The 23,473-nt window shown below is 41.2% G+C and overlaps 3 protein-coding genes and 1 long non-coding RNA gene across 6 annotated transcripts; 2 read left to right on the top strand and 2 right to left on the bottom strand.

Annotated features, from left to right (window-relative positions):
* The first annotated feature begins 1,423 nt into the window (after window positions 1-1,423).
* On the top strand, window positions 1,424-12,598 carry crlf1b (cytokine receptor-like factor 1b). Of its 2 annotated transcripts, none has more exons than XM_051378047.1 (8): window positions 1,424-1,734; window positions 3,994-4,272; window positions 5,211-5,340; window positions 5,577-5,749; window positions 7,606-7,763; window positions 8,665-8,833; window positions 10,374-10,559; window positions 11,442-12,598. In XM_051378047.1, exons 1-8 carry the CDS (start codon window positions 1,674-1,676, stop codon window positions 11,456-11,458), a joined length of 1,173 nt encoding a protein of 390 aa, XP_051234007.1. In that variant the 5' UTR covers window positions 1,424-1,673; the 3' UTR covers window positions 11,459-12,598. The 2 variants fall into 2 exon arrangements, with proteins under 2 accessions (XP_051234007.1, XP_051234006.1); XM_051378046.1 differs by having other exon boundaries at window positions 1,428-1,734; window positions 10,374-10,555.
* On the bottom strand, window positions 8,366-10,365 carry LOC127350969 (uncharacterized). Its single transcript, XR_007880676.1, has 2 exons — window positions 9,206-10,365; window positions 8,366-8,866 (listed from the first exon to the last, which is right to left on the bottom strand). It is a non-coding gene; the product is annotated as an uncharacterized LOC127350969 (long non-coding RNA).
* On the bottom strand, window positions 12,595-15,805 carry rex1bd (required for excision 1-B domain containing). The gene is made up of 5 exons (XM_051378075.1): window positions 15,652-15,805; window positions 14,812-14,894; window positions 14,423-14,627; window positions 13,233-13,321; window positions 12,595-13,038 (listed from the first exon to the last, which is right to left on the bottom strand). Exons 1-5 carry the CDS (start codon window positions 15,664-15,666, stop codon window positions 12,966-12,968), a joined length of 465 nt encoding a protein of 154 aa, XP_051234035.1. The 5' UTR covers window positions 15,667-15,805; the 3' UTR covers window positions 12,595-12,965.
* fam78bb (family with sequence similarity 78 member Bb) lies at window positions 14,553-23,420 on the top strand. Of its 2 annotated transcripts, XM_051378065.1 has the most exons (3): window positions 14,553-14,684; window positions 17,174-18,229; window positions 19,943-23,420. In XM_051378065.1, the coding sequence occupies exons 2-3, from the start codon at window positions 17,853-17,855 to the stop codon at window positions 20,463-20,465; spliced, it is 900 nt and encodes a 299-aa protein (XP_051234025.1). In that variant the 5' UTR covers window positions 14,553-14,684; window positions 17,174-17,852; the 3' UTR covers window positions 20,466-23,420. The 2 variants fall into 2 exon arrangements, with proteins under 2 accessions (XP_051234025.1, XP_051234024.1); XM_051378064.1 differs by lacking the exon at window positions 14,553-14,684 and having other exon boundaries at window positions 16,988-18,229.
* Window positions 23,421-23,473: the final 53 nt, after the last annotated feature.

The following is a 23,473-nucleotide window of genomic DNA, read 5'->3' as shown; positions in this document are numbered from 1 at the left end:
ACAAAGTGGCAATGATGACATTCATAAAAATGGCAGATAGTTGATAAGGGGCCGAGCTGCGGGTGGCAGATTGCACACAGCAGATAGATTATACACAATCAATGTCACTATTATCGGGTCAATGAAAAGATCCTGCTCCAACACATGTGGGCCACAACATATATCAGCTGAGGAGAGATTACCCGGAGACAACAACTGATAAAACTATATGTAGTCGGTCAGAGTTGTGGGCCTATAGTGTGTGTTTGGTGTATTTGTGAGGCATTCTGTAACTTTGCTTATAAAAGTGCTTAAAATAATAATTTAACATGATAATGATTATCATGAATATTGTGAACATTACAGGAATATTATACACTACTTTATAATAGTTAAAGATCTCACATTAACACACACATATACATATAGTCTGCGTGGAACAATAAAGTGTGTCTTATATGTTTTTTAATATAATTTCCACATCAAAACTACCTCATTAAAAATCACAGAATCTATCAATATATACATTTTGTTCATTTTTTAAGTTTTCCTGTTGGACACAATATGTCTCCTACTTCAGTGTAAAGTCCATTCTCAGTGTATGTGCACTGATGGCTTCAGGTTTTTGTTCGTTATACTTACATAAGTTGCATATTAGGAGGAGATACATACATTGATTGACCTCCAAACTGTGATGTCACAAATAATGCTGGTAGGCCCCGCCCTTTAATTATTTTATTATTATTAGTTTCAGTGAGCACAGAGAAACTTTCCACTTTCAGCAGATTAATGAGAAATCATCCTTCTAAAACTCTGCACATACATCATTCTCCAAAGTGAAGATCAGACACCCAATTGTGGGAACTAGAAGACAAATATATTTTTGAGTGGAGAGGGACTTTAAGTTGTAGAAGTTCTCAGTTCCTTACGAAAAAGCAGTAATAGGATACAACTGTGTAAAAATACTCAGTTACAACTAAAGGTACAACATGTTTTCCCCCAAATAAGTAAGTAAGTAATAAGTATTTTTTTTTTGCAAAATTCAGTTAAAGTATCTAAAGTAAAAGCACTCATTCTGCAGAATGACAGTTATATTATATGTTATTGGACTAGTTTTATTATGTAAGCAGCAATCTAATATTGTAGCTGAGGTGGAGCCAATTTCTTACACATTTATATACTTTTGGCTATGGTATGTGGCTGAGCAGAGGCAAATAAAGTGCAAGTACCTTAAAATGGCGCTTGTCTACTATTAACTACACACGACCTCACCTGAGGCAGCCTACCACTGGCGATACAGGAGACAATTAAAGTGTGTATTGCTTATTTCTCTCTCTCTCTCTCTCTCTCTCTCTCTCTCTCTCTCTCTCTCTGTGTGTGTGTGTGTGTGTGTGTGTGTGTGTGTGTGTGTCAGGGAGGGGACAGTTGAGGAGCACTAATGAACTGTGGCTGTGTGGGAAAACAAGGGAGGAGCATACAGTGTGGGAACCTGAGTGTTACAGTAGAGTCACTGTGGAGTTAAAAAGGAAGCGAACCTCGTGTTTCACTCAGTTTGCTCTCCTGACTTCCAGAGAAGATCCGCGGGAGAGCTGCTCCAACCTCTCCCCCTGTGTGCGCTCCACATCCCGGACTCAAGAAAAAAGGGGGACGGACAGGAAGGGAAATAAGCAGGAAAACCAACACCTGGAAGAACCATGTTCTCCTCCATGTCTCTCCTCCTGCTCCTGGTTCAACATGTGGTTTTGTCCTCGGCACGTAAGTACCAAACTTTAGTCAACAGACAGACAGACAGACAGGCAGACAGACAGACAGGCTGTACATTCCCGCTGTCTGTCGGTTCAGTCCGCTGTATGTTGGGATGTAGAGGATCAGGGATTCATGGTGTGAGCTGCTGCAATATATGGAGGCTCCAAACCAACAAAACGAGTTCATGTTTTAACTTCACCTTTTTATCACCTGCCCAGGTGTTATTATCACCCCACCTATAATAATTATAATAGGTAACCACAGGAGGTAGATTTTCAAGAAGTTTCTATGCTTATTAGTGTGGTCATATGGGTAAAATCCTCTATCACAGTGTATGTAGGTTATGATGTCAAATCAATAGAGGAAGTGTTTATGGATAAAGTAACCAAATGGGAAAGCCTGTTTTTTTTTTTTTTTTAAAAGAACTACCTGTCAAATTAATTAATGCAAAAATTATATTAAAGAATTGTCTGATCCAGTGTGTTTTTCAGACTGATATCACTATTGACATATGATAGTTTAAATGATGTTTTAATGATAACTGTATATCTGCTATTATACTTTTTTTGATAATACTTACTGAATTCCTTAATGTTTTTATGACCAGTACTACTGAGAGGGACATTTTACCATTTAAATAAACTTGTCCATGCTCCCTGATGGTTGCTATGGATATGCTTATATATTCTATTATAATATGATATAATATAATATAATATATAATGACCTACAACATTCCTGTAGTATTTCTGTACTTTAAGTTCTTGTTATTTATCAGCTGCAGTCAGTCAGTAACAATCCAGGATTGACCATGAGGACCTAATACAGTCAGAAATACAAATAGGGATAACGACCTTGGTATAAACAGTGTAAACAATATATACTGTCTCGTGGTATATATCACTAAATCACCCAACTGTATTTATTTGGGAAACATTTGATTAGATTGCACTGTAACCAGCTAATGACGTAGTGTCAACAAAAACAGAAATTATAGCCTAATTGAAGCATTTTCCTCGAAAATAAACCCAGATGCAGTGACACCACATTAATATGTGTAATCATTAGATGTAATTGTGTACCTAATGGTGGAAAAGAATGAGAACAAGACCCATTAGACATGGCGGTGATGTAGCCGATGAGACTAATTGAAATAAACAGTGTTCATCTGCGCTGTTGCATGAAGGAAATGCAAGAAAGATAACAATATTCTAATTTAGTCTGAGAAAATGATCTGCAAGTAGTAAAAAAAACATGTAAAACACACGTATTACTGCTCTCTCATGTAGATACAGTTTTCATCTCTGTAAATCTTTCTTCATATTCAATGCTACCGAGTCCAGTGAGGCTAGAAACGGCGCAGTGGCACATATGTTGGAAAGCTTGTCCACCACCCACCTGGAGCACGGTTAATAAAACTCTACACATTAACCCTCATATCTCTGTGAAGAAGGAGCCCAGTGGTCACATTCAAACGCACTGCAGAGGGTTTCTCATGGGCATCAATCATAATGGCAAAACCTGGAGTCTAAGAGGGGTCGGGGGATGGAAAAGCATTCAAGAATTTTACCGACAAACCAGGGTGACCTTTCTGACTGATCCTACTGAAGCTCCATAAATCCACTTCATTACTGGGTCATAAATATGTGCTGAGCTGCTGCTCTGTTGTGGTGCAGTGCTGCTGCTGCTGCTGCTGCACTCCTCCTCCTCCTCCTCCTCATAAACACAAAGTTTACTTATGGTTGGGAAGAAATGTTGGACACACTGCATCTTTTCCTGTTGGAAGCCCCTAAACTAATCAAACTGCAGAGACTAATGGCAGCCGAGGGCCTAATGAGTGTTATTGATAAGAGTCTAATCAATGGAGGTTGAATGCACAGTGGTCTTGTTAGAAATTACCAATAGCAAGTTTACTGTATTTTGGACTTTTTATATGTTTGTTAGTAGTGGCCCCTATAATTCATATAAAAAAGTAGTGGATTTCGCACACGGTCAGCAATGAATTTAAACATATTTACATCCAATAATTAGTTAAATTAGTCACATTTGCAGCTTCAACTTAGATTTTCTTAATTTCATATTTTTGTAAAATTAATATATTTGGATTTTGGACACAACAGGAAGTTTGAAGTCGTCACCTTGGGCTCTGGGAACTTGTGATGGAGAGTTTTCACTAACAGACTTCAATGAAAGCATTACATGAAGAAAAGTGCATTACAACAGAAAGAAGCTTTAATAGCAGAGTGTTTGTGTGTGTCCACCCCCCAGATGTAGCAGTGATCTCCCCTCAGGATCCCGTCCTGCGTATTGGCTCCAGTCTGACAGCCACCTGCATGCTCAGTCCCGAGCTCGGTCTCCACGCCAGCACGTTGTACTGGACGCTGAACGGGATGTGGCTGTCCAGCAGCACCTACAGCGTGGTGAGCCCGGACGTCCTCAGTGTCACCCTTCACAACCTCAACGGCTCCCGGCAGCAGTCTGGAGACAACCTTGTGTGTCATGGAGCAAATGGACACGTCCTGGCTGGTTCGTGTCTCTATGTGGGCAGTAAGTGGAGTCTTTTCTGTTTGTGCAAAAGCATTGTCATTGGTTCTTTTTCCTGCCACCTGTGTTTGAAATGTTCTTTTTTTTAACTAAGCTTTATGATACCATACCATACTGTATATTTCCATCTTCAAAAACTGGTGTTTATGTCCCTAATTTAAACCAAAAGGGTATTAAAATGCCACAAAAGCTTAAGTAATATTCAGAGAAAATGAATATTTTATGAACAAAAACATAGTGAACCTTGTAATTCCAAATTCAGGATGTTAAGAAGCCAGTTGTGACAATTATTTAGAAGATATACATCATCTGAAAACGTGATATAAGATGTTTGTTAAACATAGTCTAAAGCATTCTTTCCTAATTAAACTTCCCGCCCTAATTAGCTATTTTAATATTAATTTAAATAAATACAGACCCAAATAATAACACATGAAAGGAAACTCTCTTGGAAGCATATTTAATGTTGTTATTAATATACACACACACACACGCTTAAATAAAGAAATCTAAAAGGATTATGATGTGTTTGGATGTTTCCCCTCTCAACAGTTATAATACAAATCATTATTAATAAGATAATTGAAGCTTCTTTTGGACAAAATCTGATCTGCTGTTTATGTATTTGGGGAATCTTGATATAAAAAGTTAATGAAACTTCATCAGACTCACAAAAACTATGTTTGTTCTTAACAAATTTTTTTTTAGTTGCACATTAAAGCCTTTTTGATTATAATCAGTCTGTTTTATAACTAATCTGCTTTTTAAAATACACTGGCTTGATGTAGTGAAGAGAAAACTGGCCTTCACTCTCTTAAATTTCAGAATTAGATTAAAGGAAAATAATCTTTTATAGTTTTTATAGTCTTAATAACATTTCATTTGACTTCACCTACTTTTCACTTGATTTCAGTTTCTCTAAACTTTATTTTTTCCTCCAGTGCCTCCAGAGAAACCAGCCAACTTATCGTGCTGGTCCCGCAACACGAAGGACTTGAGCTGCAAGTGGAGCCCGGGGGGGCGGGGTGAGACCCACATCCAAACCAAATACACTCTCAAGTACAAATTGAGGTGAGCGCCCCAGACCTGCTGCAGCTCACAGGTGATCACCTCGTCCGACACCACTCAGGTAGACTAGCAATACATGTCTTAGTGCCGCGTGCAGATTCTACACTCACAGGCTGCAGTGTGTTCTCGTGTGCTAACTACTAACAGTGATCAGTCTGCCTTTTTATTTATTTATATTTTAACAAGCAAACGTCAGAGTTTATTTTTGGTCATTTTGTGTTCGTTCTGTTTCTGTCCAGGTGGTACGGGAGAGAGAAGGAGTGTGAAAATGACAGCACAGCGAAGCAGCGTTACTCCTGCCACATCCCCCGCAACCTCGCCCTCTTCACCCCGTATGAGATCTGGGTCGAGGCAGCCAATCAGCTGGGCTCTGCCACCTCTGACATCACCACCCTGGACATCCTCGACGTAGGTGGGTAAGCGAACGTTTTCAGGATGTCAAGTTTTTGTTTTGACTATTTCTACCTGCCTTGTCCTCATATCCTTCCCTTTCCTGTTATGCCCTTTCCTCCTTTGACATTTGTTTGTCTGCAGATCTCCTGCATATGGCACACACACTTCTCTGGAGGAGAAGGGATTTATTTTTATGGTTCGCTGCCTCCAACTTGCCGCCGTAACAGCATTATAGGTTCAAGCTGCAGCTCTCAAAGATAAACTGTTTTTCTGTAAAAGCTAAGCGTCTCAGGTAATGTCTAGGTACAGGTATTCCTCCAGTGCTAATGTAATAGCGTCGCGTTGTGGCCTCCAGTGTGCGCCACATCTTGAAAGCGGAGTTTATCAGCTGAGCATCCTCTCCCTCCATTCATCCTTGCTGAGGAGCGGACAACTTGGAGCTGTGAGTAGGCTGGGGGAAAGGGAGGAGCGCTGCCATATGTATGATGCATTGCACTGCCTCAACAACAGAAACAATAAGCTTGGAGAGTATCTGTTCTGGCTTTAGGTTGAGCTGAAAAACAGCGTCACACAGCAGAAGTGAAGGATGTATGAAGCAGAAGGTTACCAGCAGTAAACACTTTTACAAGACATTTAATAAGTTCCTTTCTTTGTCTCTCGTGCTGCCATCCCTTTTATCTTTCCCTCCGTCTTTCTCTCCTTCAAAGCACATTATTTGTCTCTCATAAATGTGCCTTAGAATTCTCTTCCTTCTTTTTTTTAGTCTTTGAAACTAGGGCTAGCTTTTTTTTATTGAGATTTTCCAGGAAAACACCTCTTAGAACAATAGGTTAGGAATGTTTCCACATGTCTTGACAGTTTCCACAGCAGATTTTGTGTTTCCACCTTTTAACAGAAAAAAACTCAGTGGGGCTTTTCCTTAACATAATAAATATAATCCTTAGTCATTAATAGTGTCCCACCAATGCACACTATTCCCTGTACAGGGGAATAGTGTGCATTGGTGGGACACTGTTGTTTTGACCATGTGGTGAAACAAACAAAGGTATGTTAATGACCCCTGTTGCTGTACTTTAAAGGGTTACTGGTCAAACTCAAAGCAGCAGTGGCAAAGCATTTGATACTTTTAGCCTCCAGAATGGGTCAAGTTTCAAAAACACTGGATCCTACACTTCCCATAATGCAACTTGATCTTCCATTTGACCCTACCTGACATCATCAGGGTTATATTCTTAGACTTGACAAAGCATCTCCTGAGCCACGGACACTGTATACAAATCTTTTTACAGAGCCCTTTAAGATATAAAATAACAAATATAACAGTTTACCTTCCTTTCTTTATACTCTTCAAAGTGACTGACATTGAATATAATTATCGTCTTTTTCATAGCTGAAATAAAAGGTCTGGGTTGTCATGATAGATTTTACCAACTGAGGGTTTTTCTATTCTGTGCTTTCAGCAAAGAGAGTTCATTTAGAGAGAAGAATAGAATATAATCAAAAAACAAAACAAGAAACAAAGACCAGACACAGCGACAAACCCTTGATAAGACTGGTGAATGTTGACTCACTTTGTTGCACTTTCTTTTCTTCGAAAGAGAAATTAATTTGAACTTTTGTTTTTAACCTCATAAATAAAACCCACTAAATTAAACTTGTATATGAGACAGATGGCAGTTCGCTGGCTCAGCACTGATCATCCTCACCGTGGAGAATGATGAGACACGACACTTGTCTGCCCTCAGTGTTTGAGTATAATATATGTTGCTTTTTCTCTCTAGAGGTCATTCAAACCTCTTCCTTCCTGTATCCTTGCCCTACATACTGTACATCTGCTGTACACAAACTTTTTAACACTTGCCCTTGTCCGTGCAGTGACCACAGACCCTCCTGCCAACGTGCAGGTGAATCGCGTCGGCGACCTCGAGGACCAGCTGACGGTCCGCTGGGCCAGCCCCCCCGAGCTCAAGGACATCCTGTTTCAGGCCAAATATCAGATTCGCTACAGACTGGAGGACAGCACTGAATGGAAGGTGGTTCACACACACACACACACACACACACACACACACACACTCTCTCTCTCTCTCTCACACAAACCTGCAGACTAGCCCACTCACACTTCCTCTGTAGCTATGACGGCTCTGAGGCAGCAGTGGAAATATTTGAGGTGCGGCACCGACAGATCCGATAAATGATGAACATGAAAGTTGCTCCTGCTGCATCTCTAGCCTCTTGTGTGTGTGTGTGTGTGTGTGTGTGTGTGTGTGTGTGTGTGTTTTTGTGTGTGCTTCCATTATAAAGCAAATAATACTCGTAAAAGCCTTGACTGCTGCTAGTGAATCTGTGCTGGTAAATTTTTGGAAAGCTGGCTTTGATATAAAAGTGCTGTAGTGGAGTTTTTTAGAAACTGACATTCTTTCAAACTGCTTCTTTGATGTTTTCTGCCGACAGCCTCTTCATATTCTTCTCTCTGCTGTGTAGGTTCATACAGTCTGACTTTGAATTCTGGATTCATTATTGAATGAGAGGATTAAGCAAATAATGTTTAAATATATTTGAAGCTAGACTACATTCGAAATAAAAGCAGAAAAAAGTTCAAAGTAAAAACAGCGAGAAAAGATGCAGAAATCACTTCTGTTTAGTTTTAGGAGTTTTTTTTATTACATCCTCTGTCATTTTGTTCCCTCTCACAGGCAGAGGTACAAATACTTTATTGTACTTTCAGGTATCTGTACTTTATTCAAGTATTTATTTTTCTGACTTTTTACTGTTACCCCCTAAATTTTTACACAAATATCTCTACTATCTACTCTACAAAACAGCCATGTTACTTTAGTTTTAATGCATTTGAGGCAATTATTAGTCATTATTTGTACTTTGTACTTCTACTTGGAAGTAAAGAATGTGTACTTTTGCCACCTGTGCTCGCAGGTGGTGGATGATGTTGGTAACCAGACGTCATGCCGGCTGGCAGGCCTCCGACCCGGGACCGTCTATTTTGTCCAGGTGAGGTGCAATCCAGTGGGCATCTATGGCTCCAGGAAGGCCGGCATCTGGAGTGACTGGAGCCACCCGGCCGCTGCCTCCACACCCAGCAGTGGTGAGTACATTGCACCAAAAAAAAGATGCAACTCTAAATGGATGCAGAGCAAATAATTACAGAAATATTAAGTATACTATAAGACTGGATTAACTAAATGGTGCCTATGAACATTTAGTACAAAATCCCCCAAATATACAACTGAAGCCTTTCTTTCCTCGTCTGTCTCTTGTCTTAAATGGCTTTTTAAATGCTTCCCAAACATCTGTGATGCCCACAAATCTTGACCATTCGTTCCTTTTCTAATAATCAAGCTTTCATCGCCAATTAAAGCCAGAAAAACAATGTTGTTATCCCTGTTTCAACATCCTGAACAAGCAGATCCAAACCGCATGTGACCCAGGAGAAACCAAACATCAATAGGCTAGATACCTTGATAGAGATCTCCCAGCAGTGGATTAGAAGGAACTGCAAAGAGCCAGGGGGACATTTGATAGATTTTAGTCGTTGGCTTCAAAGATTGATCAAGTTAAAAAGCTGGTTGTCTGTCCGCGGCACACACAGGGCCTATAAAGCTTGAGTGGAAGCAGGTTTGGGAGCAGGAGGAGGAGATAATGAGTTACACTGGTCATGTGGTATTTACTCCGCACAGGGAGGAAGTCGTTATCAGGCTCTGTTGTTTGCCATGAAGAATTGATTGTAGCAGACTTAAGACTTTCAGTAGCATTAAGCCTCCACATTAAAAGAAACATTTCTCATTATATGAAACTGTTTACATCCCATTTTGCAAAATTAAGCATCAAAAACGATCCCTGAGAGAGGTGAGAGATGTGCTAAATGTTACTGTAATAATTTTGTTTTTAATAATACAACGATTTTTATTGGACTAATAAAAGAAAGTAATGTCATGTTGAGCAGTTATAAAGTCAACCATGTTCACCACCTTAGTTTAGCCTGTTAGCATGCCAGCATTTGCTTATTTACAAATATGAATTTGGCACTAGTTGAGTCAGGATCACCAAGGTTGTTACTGTTTATCCTTTGGGGAACATGAATGTGGGTCCAAACTTTCATGGCAACACATCCAGTAGTTGTAAAGTGGTGGACTAGCTGCCATCCCTCGAGCCAGGCTGTTAGCATGGATAAAAACAATTCCCTTTGTTTCACAATGTTAATCCACTCAGTATCAGTACTGCCTTCCAGAGCAGTCTGGGTACATTAAAAAACAACAAGATGGCAATTAAAACATATCAAATAAACAGTCAAGCGGAAAATGTTCTTTACTTGTGTGAATGTGTGTGTTTTATTGTATTTTTTAAAAACCTTTTATGGGTTTTGAGTTTGTTTTTCATTTTATTTTTGGTGAAAATGTCGACCGCATGAATTCAGTCAGAAAAAGTGCCAAAATAATGTCAGTCACATCTATGCTGACACATTACATAGTGCTCATCTCTACACCACCTTGTACCAACACTTGTCCTAACTATAACCTTGATGCTGTTCTCTCACCCTCCCTCCTCTCTCTTACCTCCTCCTTTCTTCACTCACTCTCTCTCCTTTGTCTCTCCCCTCCTTCTCCTCCTCCTGCTCTCCCCCCCAGAGCGGCTGCAGAGCGGCGTGTGTGATCCAAAGCCTGGCGAGCAGAACTCCACCCTGCGGCGGGAACTCAAGCAGTTCTTCGGCTGGGTCCGCAAGCATGCGTACGGCTGTAGCGGCATGTCAATCAAACTGTACGACCAGTGGAGGGTGTGGCTGCAGAAAACGCACAAAACGCGCAACCAGGTAGGTAAGCAGAATATCTCTCTCTCCCCTCCCTATCTCTCTCCTCTCCCTTCATTATCTTGCTGCTCTCCCAAACACAAACAGCCACTGCTGCATTGAAGTCCTGAGCTGAATTTCTGACCCTGCCTTTGTTGTGCCATGTGGTCAGCATTTTTCACAAACACAAAGAGGACTGATTTCTCTTGAACTGGCTCTGTGAAGTTTCAGTTGCAGTGCTTTATGATCAGGTAAAATGTGTGGTTTTGACTTTACTGGCCCAGAAGAGGGAGCATAAAAGTAGATATGCACTCTGATTTTATTACATATTTTAACGATGTAGACTTATGATCTTCAGCTGACGACCACAACAAACAGAAACGAACATGTAAATGTAATTATCAGCCCGCTGTAATGTTTTCCTTTTGTGCTTTTTGTTTTGTGTTGGCGTGAGGAGCCCCTTTCACAAAAATAACTCAGGCCAAATGGCATGCAGAGCCCCGGCATCGTCTGGGTGTTTATGTGACTTTGTGAGGAGTTCAGATCCTTTTCGGGCCACATCCTGTACTGCTCAGTCCTCGAACTCACTGAAACCTTCACTCCACCTGACTCAATTAGCTCAGCAGTCTCTGGGTTTTTGTGCTTTATAGGGCACACGCTGTCTTCTGAATAATGTCTTTGTTCACAAACCGTGACAGGTTCCCATTGATTACCTTGAGAGAGAGAGAGGTAGCAGGGGGCTGGGGCACGATACACAGAGAATAAGAAAGAGATGATACAAAAAAAGAAGGAGAAGAGAGGACGAGAGAGAAGTGGCAGCCAGACTGAGCAATTATCGTGATGATTGTAAATTACATGGTCTCTCCCGTTGAATTACCCCAGTATGAACCATCTGCTTTTGTCTTTTCAGATTCTACAAGACGATAATTCATAGCACCTCTGCTCGGCACCACTGTGGTGTTTAATTCAAGAAACACTGACAGATAACTGGCCCCGAGGGTCCCAGCTGTGTGTGAGAGGCCCAACGCCCTCAGCCTGAGGGATACTGCAGTGTTTGGTCATACTGCCTTAACTTGAGTTTAAAGGGCCCAGGTGGAAGATAAGTGAAGTAAGACAATGCAGCCTTTTTCTGCCATTTCCGCTAGTCAACTGTCTGTTAGATCTGTTTGCACAAACACAAGTATGTGGCTTCTCAGTAACTGCACTTTTATTCTGAAAACCCCCCCCCAAAAAAACATTATCTTAACAGTTTAGACTTTTTAATAACTTTAAGTAAGGTAAGCAAGTCTTTAATGCTACTTTGACGTTAAATGGTGCTACATTACTGAAGCCTCAAGCAAAAAACAAGAACAGAATATCAGCGTCAGTGACATGAGGGAACAAAATGTACAAAACAACCCTTAAACTACTGTTCCAGGTCAAGAAACAAACAAGTATTTTTTGTAAAGCTGCGGTGTCTGAATATGTGAGTTACACTGTTGTGACCTTTAGGATTATTATGGCCTTAAGGATAGTATATGAATATCACTACATATGTTACTGTTCACGGTGCGGCTGCTATTAACGTTTATTTTCATTATCTGACTAATCTGCTGATTAGTTTCTTGATTAATCGTTTTGTCTATAAAATAAAATACCAGTGACCGTTTGCTAAAGGTGACATCTGCAAATGTTTTGATTTGTATTTTATGTTTTATAATACTATAAATCAGAGAAAAGCAAAATAAACTGGAACCAATGCGTGTTTGCGATTTTGTAATAAAAACTGAGTTCTCGCTCAGTGATTAATAAATTATCTGTCTTTAGTAATCAGCCATCAAGTGCCAGATAAACTGCAGAGTGTTGGTTGTATCAGTAATTGAATGATGATGAAATAAGGCCTCACTGTGTAAAATGTATATACTGTCCTGTGTCTTAGTATTTAAAGACATTTTAATACATGTTTATATTTTTTATAACCATATTTAAAGAATGTTTTTTTGTCTAAGTTATATTCTTTTACTGCATCAATAATGTATCTGACAAATCCTGTGTAAAATGTACAGAACAGTAAAGAGTAAAACTTGTCTTGGAAAGTGTTTTATTTAAAAATACAATTCATCAAGTAAACAAAGACAGCTGGATGAGCCTCCAAGAATTATTAAACCTTTTGAGTATTTACACATTTCATCACAAAATAAACAGAAGTTTTTGTTTCTTTCTGATGCGTACATTAACAGAACCACGTGACTACAGATAGAAACACAGAGCCAGAATGTGAAACCCCCCCTGGGTGGAATAAGACTGCAGCAGCCAGCAGGGTGGGGCCAGAGGGGGATCGATAAGTGCAGCTGAGGAGTCCAAGATGTAAGTTGCAGCAGAGCCGAGTCGATCTCCCGGCTCCGCTGTCTGGTGATGCGAGAGGGGCGACTGCAGGCCTCCTGGGAGCCACCTGTCAATCACTCTCCTCAGAGTCATACTTAAAGTCCTGCATGATCTCACTCAGAGCCTCTTTGTTCTTGATGATCCTGGACAAGGAATGAGCCCAGAAAACAGACTGTTACAAACATTTGTTAATATGTTTTGACAGTTTCATGATATAAGAGTGGAAACAAAGGACAGTCTGAAGATCTGCAGCCAACAGCAGGTTGATAGTCAGTGAGTAAATGGGTCAGCAGGGAGCTAACGCAGTAAACGGAGGGGTGGTAATAGCTGCTCTTACTCGTGCTTGATCTCCTGAATCTTTTCTTGACAGCCTTCGTCCTCCGGGTGATCCTGGGCCCGCTGCCTGGCCAGCTGCAGCTTGGCTGTCTGTTGAGAAGGCACATCAGATAAGATTTATGCAAACCATTCATTAGTGGAGGATGGAGAGGAGACAGAGTATGAACTCTAAGATAATAGGGGCTTTATGACATTACTGGCAGAGAGGAAGTTAAGTTAATATGACAAAAGGAGCGTAAAACTTCATAGAGAAGTGCTGCACATCACCTCTGAACACCAGATGTGTTACATGTGGGCTGTATAAGAATGTGGGAAGCACCGAAGCGTTACCATTTTAAAACCAATTTCACTCAAACTGTCTGTCCAACCAGCGTCACAGACAGACTGCAGCTTTCATGTCAACGGAAACAGAACCACTTTAAAAACACTGAATAATTGTAACTGAAGAGGAATTAGTGTTTGCTGTCCAGTCAGCACAAAAAGCTCCAAATAATCCCATCAGGAGCATTGTGCAATAAGTGGTGCTTCCCTAAAACATTTATGTCATTTCTGACAGTGATAAAACCGGTACTTGCACAATAACTCTGCCTCCTTGTGGTGAAACAGTGGAACTGTATCAAACAGACCAAAAGTAACTATTTTAACAGAGACTCTTGTAAAAGGCCATAAAGCAATCCTGATATATAATATCCTAATGAAAGAATATAAAGAATTTACAAACAGAGAAAATACTAATTAATTAATTAATCCTCCAATACATATCAAAACAGCATTTACATAGAGATTACATATACAGATTGTTGTTGTGAATTTAGCTATTTCACTTGTTTGGATTTGACTGTTTTCTTCAGTTATTTATGAATATGTTTAATTCAGTCTATTTATGGATTGATTTATTCAGTTTGTCTGTATTATTTCTTCTTTCCAGTATCCAATTAAAATATCTGTTAATTACCTCACAACCATTTGCAAGAGTCTTTACTTTATCTGTACAAAGACGTTTGTGTGTATTCATCCACACCTTCACCTTCTATATGCAGGACAACCAGTGTACAGTGTTAAAAATAAAGGTCCCCCATCCCACAACAATGCCAGTGTAGTGTTAAATAAAAGCATATATATATACACGCATTATTACATATATGTCCTTGTATTGCACACTGTTGTAGCACACAGTGAGTGTTCACCTACCAGTTCAAGTTTCTGCTTCTCTTTGCTCTGCAGCTTTTCAATGTGCTCAGAAAGGTCTGGCCTGTCAAACTCGTGGTGCAGCCTCCCCTTGATCTCCAGCACTTCCTTGGAGATGCCGCAGAAGGCTTGCGTTATCTCATGGACCAGCTGCCTGTAGTGGTCGAAGTCATAATGCGGCCCTGTCCTCAAGTAGGCCTCGTGTCCTCTGGAGGCAGTGGCAGCCAAAACAAGACCAAGAAAAACACAGACAGAAACCAATGATGTAATGTATAATTAAGACTTCTATGTTCATGTGTCTGAAATGAAGAACAGTGATCACTGGAGGAAATGTGGTTGTTAAAGTATGTGTGTATAGTTACAGGCAGTAACAACAACAGTGTGGTACATACTCGTCAAACAGCTGATACGTCTCCACCCGCTCGGACTGAAGGTGATAAAACCTCTGGATCAGGGTTTTAAAGTCTGAAGGGACCTAAAGGGAGAAAATTAGAGAAATTTAACACATAACATTGAATAGATATTGCAATTTTAAGATCCTTTTTGCATCACAATGTTCATTTTCACTGAGACACAGTTTTTCTTGCATCTGTAGAGCTTTATAAGACCAGGGCGTCTCTGCAGCACTTCATTATAATGCTGTCCATATTGCGACTTTGACTTGAATTTGATTAATTGTGCAGCCCTATCTAGAGGGGAGGATTTATTATAGTGCTGAGGGAATTAACAGATTAACATAATTAATCCTTCCAAGTTGGTTAACTATTATTATTAATGCCATCGTTACTGAAACCAAAAGATATACTATGAAAAATATAGTTAATATAAATACAGTTAAAGCTTTTGCAAATATTTGTGTCCATAGCATTATAAATGAATTATGTTCTGGCCTTTAAACAGACGAAGTAAGCAGATAACTTGTGATTTTTGACACAAATGAGCTAAATGATAAATTGATGAATCTAAACAAAATACTAGATTATTGATCGAATACAGTTACATTGAGCGTGATGACTAGGCAGTAATTAGTGTTTATCAAAATAAAATAAAGGCTTTCTTCATGGCTCATCCACTTTAGCTACAATAGTTACAAGAACAAGCACTGACTGACAATAATGCTACAACTTCAGCTACACTAGTTACCAGTAGCTTAGCTTAGCTTAGCACATGTGGAAGAATTAGCTTTGAGTCTCTCAGATATTTAATAGTATAATAAAATGTCAGATACTCACCATGGTAACCTGCATAAAGTCCTCTCGTTGAGTTCCCACAGTTTATAACACTGACATGTTTTATATTTTATAAACTCGTTGTTGTTTCTCTGCTGTGAATCAGCAGCCCCACTGCTCTCACGCACGGAAGTGACGACGCTGCGCAGCGTATGCCGAGGGTTTTCAAAATAAAAGGGCGCATACGACAGCGGACAGGTTCACTGGTTTAAACATTGTTACTCTTTGTTAAAACCTTTTGTTTATTGTATTTGGGATGACATCTCCCTGTGTGTCGATGCTTCCTACAGCTGTGACCATTAACCCACACAGGTTACTACTGTGTTCACAGTGTGTATAAAGAGTCTTGAGTCTTTGTTTATAGATCCAAAGCAAAACTGTTTTAGTTATATATTATATTATTTATTAATTCATACATTTGAAAGTGAAGTGAAATGACACTGGTTTATCTGGTATTTCAATAAAGCGTGATAATCTGGGGTGGGGGAGCTAAAAGTTAAAAGACAGGTGCTGTAATTATGTCTGCTATAGGTCATCAGTGTATCTAATGACAGGAAGGAGATCAACACAGAGATTCAAAGTTGATTTTTCACTTTGGAAACAGCAGTTGATAAAACAATCTCACCACAAGGTCCACTTGGTAGCTTTCTTTTTTCAATCTCATGTTTTAAACCAGCAAAGAGGAGAAGTCTGTAAGTAAAATGCTGAGAAAATAAAATAAATAAATCTGAGCACCTAATTTTCAGTAATACCTGGGCAAACTCTACCAGCTGTTAAAAAGATAATGCACTTTAACAGCTAGTAGCTGAATGTAGGCTCCCTTGTGAGTGTTTTGGAAATACTGTAACGGCTTTATTTTGAAAAACGCCTCTGGCAGCTGACTGCCACAAACCAATCAAGTGTTTTTATACTTAAAAACACACCATCTCTTTCAATTTAATTTCAGAGGATGCATTATTAAAATAAATTGTGAAGTTTAATAAGCGCATTATCTGGGCTAAATAGTTCCAAAAACCACACTTAAGCTGTATAAAGACTACCTGTTGCTTCTGCAGCCCCATTAATAAGAATTACAGCCCATCCACTGGAGGCTTATCTGGGCCTTGTGCGCTTTGTGTTTATGCGATTAGAAAGCATTACTCCAATATGGAGGAGAGAGGTCGTAAAGCTACTACTGTGCAGACGCGGGCACTCCTACGCCTTCAGTCTCCCTCCGCCGCTCATTGGTCCATTCAGCATCTTCAGCACCACGCAGGCTGAACAGCGACACACAGCCATGCAGCTTTCATCAAATGAGGATGCCGAGCGGCGACCGCTGCGCTACACGGTTCCTGTGACTCTGTTTATCTGATATTATTATTACCCTTAATGCCATTGTTTCACCAGTGTGTGACAGACCTTGCCTGCCGGGTTATTTGCATTGTCTCCCTCCGTGTGGTCGGGAACAACCCGCCTTTATCGTCTCACTCTGCGAGAGGAAGCTGATTTTTTTTCTTCTTCTTTTTTTTTCTCTTCCTCATCACAGATGCTCGGACTCCCAGGTTTTTGTTTGTTTCACCGGGTTTCCCTTCCGTCGAGTCGACAGGCATGACGGAGAGCAACGTCGCCGCTCAGGTTATAGGCAGCAGCGTCTCATGTACAGTGCCGCATCAACAAGCCTCGCCGCCCGACCACCGGGTCCCCCTGCCGGCGCCCCGGTGCCCGCCGGTCCCCCGACGCCTCGTGTGACATGACAGCTCGGGGAAGGAAGAAGAGGATCAGAGGTTACGGGCAGGGGTTTCACAAACAGGAGCGCAGGCGGGTCCGGTCCTTGAGGAGAGGGCACACAGTCACAGACGGTGTGCACTGTTTGAGTGGAGTGGGATACAACCATACCGTATCAAAAATTCATGTGATACTTTATTAATCCCTGCAGGGTGTTTCTCTTGTGGCTTGCAGCCTCCAGAGGGGTCAGAGCACGGGGTTAGCCTCAGAGCAGCGCCCCTGGAGCGGGTTGATGTGCCCGTACATCAGCAGGGCGGGCGCCTGCTGACACACACACACACACACACACACACACACACACACACACACACACACACACACACACACGGGTAGGGGGATAGAGCTCGCTGGACCCAACTGTCCCTCACTGAAGCCTTATTGTGATTCTGATCTGGGCCTACAGCGTGGTAGCACCCACCTTTGCCTTACAGTTTCATCTGATGCACGGCCTCACGGTGTGGGTACTGGTCGAGTCCCGATCAGCAGTGCTGCTCCCCAGGCCTGTCAGGCTCTCTTGGCTGCTCCTGACCATCACCTTTACCTGCACAGCCATGGGTTGCATCCAGAGCATAGCCTGTAACAAGTCACGCATCAAACGAGAGAACATCGTGGTGTACGACCTGTCCGCTACCATAGACCACTGCCCGACTGTCATTGAGGAGAACTCGCCCATAGTGCTGAGGTACAAGACGCCCTACTTCAAAGCCTCGGCGCGGATTGTGATGCCCCCTATTCCGCGCAACGAGACATGGGTGGTGGGCTGGATCCAGGCGTGCACCCAGATGGAATTTTACAACACCTATGGAGACGTCGGCATGTGAGTTCACACCTCTGTCACCTGCGTCCCCATTACACCCCCCTTGACGTGCTTTCAGATGCAAAAAAACAAACAAAAACAAAACAAAACAAAAACAAAAACGCGCGCTGTGTCCTGCGCGAGGGTTTGCATGCATGCTCGTACACTCGGTGTAACGATGTGTTCGCGCTTTGTGCATCACACTGAGTTGCATAGAGGAGCATTTGTGCACGCAGCAGGTTAACTGTGCTCGTCAGCCTCCTTCATTCAGACGCCCACCGACAGATTCTGTTCCTGTGACTTTGGCACCTAAATAGAAAAGCTGCTATTAAAGGAGCTAAACAACAGTTGATGCTCTCACACTCAAATTGTGCCCACGGAGACATGTCCTCCCCCACACCCCCACGACACACACACACACACACACACACACACACACACACACACACACACACACACACACACACATATATATTTTATCTGGAGGGCATATGTGTGGGGGTGTTTAATCCTGCTGGGTATATGGAGTGGGTGGGTGTAAGGGGTGAGAGGATAGGGCTTAGGGGTGGCTGTTCATCAGATTGGTCATGAAAGCACAACAAATAGATGGAAGGGGGCCACCAGCTGACAAACTTTGGCAAACAAAGAGATGATGATAATCCACTGACACACTTAAGCACTACATATCATTTACAGGCAGCTGCTGTAGTTTCATTGCAAGTCTGTGTCTAGATACCAACTTTAAAGTCTCTGTGAAATGAGCTCCTGTTCTTGCCCTTGTAAACAAAAAAATAGAACTTTTCAATTGTCAGACACACAAGTATGCCAACAATGACTTAAAAGAGTTACTTTAACACTAACATTTAAAATAGTGGAATAATTTGACAGGCGGCTCATTTGTTACAGTGTTCATTGCTGTGAAAGTAAGTTTGACTTCATCAATTTATCTGTTCATTATTTTTTTTTTATCATTTAATCGATGTCAGAAATTGGTGAACAATGACTTTTAAAAGTGTCCAAGAGATGATTTTTTAAAATTGTTGGATTTGACCAAAAAAATAAATAAAAACTGTCCCAAACCCAAAAAACTAAAACATTTACAGTGAGATGCAGAGAGAAGAAGCAAATCCTCATGTTTGAGAAGCTGCAACCTCAGAACATTTGGCTATTTTAACCTGATAAATGACCTCATTGATTAATAATATAATTTAATGAATTAACAAATTAGTCACAATTTCCTGTTGACTAATCAATGCAGCATGCGAAAGGATTTTTTAAAACCAATTATTTTGAGTTATTATCAGCTGAGAAACTTCTATTGCCCATGAGTCCAACTCTTGTGTAATGTATGAGAATGTACCTTCAGTTTATATTGGTAAAAAAAAAAGAGACTGATTGGGCTTTTAAAAGGAAACTTAGCAGAAAGGGTATGTTTTTTATGATGCCCTATCATCCTTAATTGCTTGACCCTTTGGAAATCAATAAATAAACTCTTGAAAATACTCTTGGAACAAAAGAACCAACATTACATCAGTTGAATATCCGGTAGTTTAAATTCTCGATTCACAGACAATATTTATTCGTAGGAGCAATTCGTTGCTTGTTTTTGATAATTTCATGAGATTTGTTGATAGAATTAAAAAGACAGAATATCATTGGACGTATCTTTTTAAATAAATGACATACAATTACCCAGAATTCTCTTGGTTTCTCATACTGTCTGTCTCCTCTAAGGTCAAGCTGGGAGCTGCCTCAGCTACGAGAAGGTCTGGTGAGGGCCATTAGCGACTCAGACGGTGTGAGCTACCCCTGGTATGGAAACACAACAGAGACTGTCACCATAGTGGGCCCCACCTCCAAGCCATCCCGCTTCATTGTTAGCATGAATGACAATTTTTACCCCAGCGTCACCTGGGCTGTGCCGGTCAGTGAATCCAACACCCCCTTACTCACTAACATTAAAAGGGACCAGAGCTTCACCACCTGGCTGGTGGCGCTCAACACCATGTCCAGGGAAAAGATCCTGCTCCACACCATCAAGTGGAGGATGAGGGTCGACATCGTGGTGGATCCGTCCCTGCCTCTGGGCTCCAGGGCCCGACTGGTGGGCCGGGTGCACCAGGACCAGCCGCGGGTGCTGACCCGCATGGAGCCCATTCCTCCTAATGCCATGGGGAGGCCCAATGCCAACGACGCCCAGGTTCTGATGTGGAGGCCCAGGAGAGGGCCTCCGCTCGTCGTCATACCTCCCAAATAGTGCGTTGAGAGTATCTGATTGGCCGTTTGTTACATCATATCAGAGCGGGCCACTTCTGCAGTGAGACGGCTAAAAAGATTATCACATGAAAACAAAATTAAGAGGCAGGCTGAGACTTGACTGTCAATGGCACAAATCAGAATTGCAGTCTTTTTGCGTGTAAAATCTCGAGGGGACAACTGCCTTAATTCCCCACCGCTGCCTTTGACGATCCAGAAAGTATGTTGGTTTCTACTTCTGGTGCTGTTGAGCTGTTGGGTGTCCAGGCCTTCACGCCAGCCCAGCACAACTGAGCAACGCTAACTCTGAAAATCCGCCATTAGTGCTGGGATTTAACGCAAACCTGTACTGTAGCTACTCAGGCCCAGAAAGAAATGATCAAGCCTAAATACAGACCCTGTTTAAAAAGGTTCTTCAGCCTTAATGATGACATAATACTGGCCTGCTCTGTACTGTACAGTAAAGTGCTGTGTAAGAGTGTAACCGAGGAAAGGTGTTAGTGTTTATGTGTCATGCAGGTCCAAGGGAGGACACACTGCTGCGGGGTTTATTCATTACGGACAGAGATAACTATGATATCAGCTGAAATGTTACTGGATGATGTGCTTTTAGAGATGAAGTGAGTGTGGGTGTGCAGGCATGTGTGTATGTGTCTGTGGTTGTGTGTTTTCTATAATGGAGCCCCAGGGTTGGGTCCGGGTTTGCTGCTTTGTCACACCAGACTGCCTCTCTCTCTCTCTCTCTCTCTCTCTCTCTCTCTCTCTCTCTCACACACACACACACACACACACACACACACACACACACACACACACACACACACACACACACACACACACACACACACCAGGGTCCTCATTTGTCATGTGATTTTGTTACAGAGAGGGTAATTTTTCAATATGATCTAAAAACAGGAAGATTGTCAACATACATGCATCCTCAGAGGTACTTTGAGTTTTACATATCACATATCACAGCTTGGATTTGGTGATATCAGAATCGTAAATGAAGCCCTGCAGCAGGATTTTTTTCTTTTTTTCAAACACAAATGGCCAGTTCATCCAAGCTGCAGAGCTTCTCGCTCCCTGCCTTTTCAAAGCCAGTGATGCCTGTGTTGATCATAGCCTTCTACAGTAAAAATATGATTCTGTCTTTCCCATGTCCCATCTAATCAGTGAGGTGACGAAACAAGGTTACTATATTTTATAAGTCATAAAATGAGTTTAGTTTGTCCTCTACAAAAGGAGCTACAATGCGTCTTTATCCAGTCAGTTGTATGTTGTTTAAAAACAAAGATTGTAGTGGAAGAGAACTGTATTTATCTTAGAAGGCTTAAAGAACAGGTTCACCTGAATTACAAAAAACATTGCACTTACCTCGAGCAGTATCAAGACATGCAGATTTGGGTGTTGTTTTGAAATATCTGTCAGTGAGAGTGGTAATGTTTACCATATTCATCATCTTAGTTTAGTATGTTAGCATGCAAATAAGAATTTTAGATTTGGACTTCACAGTGACGCTAGAGGAAAAATTAGTCACTCACCATAGTGATTACAATGAATCCTGTGGATATATGCACCAAATTTCATGACTGCTCACTCAGCAGCCGTCAAGATATTTGACTGAAAAACAAAAAAGGAAAAGACGAGGAATTACCAAAGTAATTAGGAATATATTGTCTAGGAACCATGAATATCGATAAAGATTTATTTCGCAATCCATCCAACTGTATATTTCAGTTGAGACCTGGAACAGACCCCTATTTGTTTGTTACAAGTAAAATTCCCTTCACCTCCTCTATTGGTGGAGGCATCAATCTGAAAACCTGCAGAAATAAAACTGAAACTATCTACATGTCCAGATACTGACAGAAGTAAGAAAACGTGTTGTTTGGGTGAACTGACTCTTTAAAGATTGGTGCAGTATTTGGTTTTTACATACAGTCTCTTGTGCCATGATAATATTTTATAAAATGTGTTTTTATCAAGATTCATAACTAAAAAAAAAGGACAACCAGAGCGCAGCCTACAGAATATGAACATTTCCCTATCACGTTGAATCTGATAATGTTGCTTATTGTTTTTCCAGGCAGGTCTATATGCTGTATTTCTGTCTGTGCGCACTCAGCAGGCCAGTGAAACAGGTCATGCTGAAGTGCTGAGCTGGTCCAGATGAGACAGAGATGAAGAGAGACGGAGCATGTAACCACGTTATCTTACCCATGCTGCTCATTACTCCTGGTGCAAACCGAACGAGCCTTCACACACACACTTACACACCTCATCTAGAACGACACTAAAGCCGTGATCACCGGAAGGAGCCAGTGTATTGCATGCCCTGCAACACACTCATCATACAGAGGGCACGGATACTGGCTATCTTAACAACATGCCTATTGTAGCCATGACACAGGAGCAGTTTGTGATGCAAACGGCATCCGAGAGCCCACGCTGACAATCAAGGGAAACATCTAGAGCAGCACTTTTAACTGGAAAATTGAACTAGGTGATCTTTATTGGTCTGCAATTTTATTCAGAGCATTGAGGCTTTTATAGGGTGAAACAAAGCGTAAACTTTTTTCACAGTGCCCCGATTAAAATAAAGTGTTAGCTGGAAAAAATATATACTTTATACTTGACCAGGAGGTCACAGTCTTCTGTCTGTGTGTATCAGGGCCTCAAGTGTCTTTTACAGTAACAGATGTGCCTGAGGACTCGAGGGTAGAGCGGTACATGGCCCTTCATGAGGAGCTTGACTCGTTAATTCCTACTTGTTCTGCTGATTGACTGGAGTCTGATGCAGTTACTGGTTTAAAACGACTGGGTAATAATGTTTTACAGTGTTATAATATGAAGGACATGAACGTTTGGGGTGTTACAGTCCTTTCTCTCAGACTGTCTGGCTTTTGCATGCAGTGTTTTTAAACTCATTAAAACAAATGCCAAAAATATCAAAGTGTGAATTTATTCATGGTATGTAGTTTGCAGCTCTGAGGCGACGTTCCAAGT

The sequence above is a fragment of the Dicentrarchus labrax genome, unplaced genomic scaffold (genome assembly GCF_905237075.1).
Source record: "Dicentrarchus labrax unplaced genomic scaffold, dlabrax2021, whole genome shotgun sequence".
Lineage (NCBI taxonomy): Eukaryota > Metazoa > Chordata > Actinopteri > Moronidae > Dicentrarchus > Dicentrarchus labrax.
This window is presented reverse-complemented; position numbering and strand designations above follow the sequence as displayed.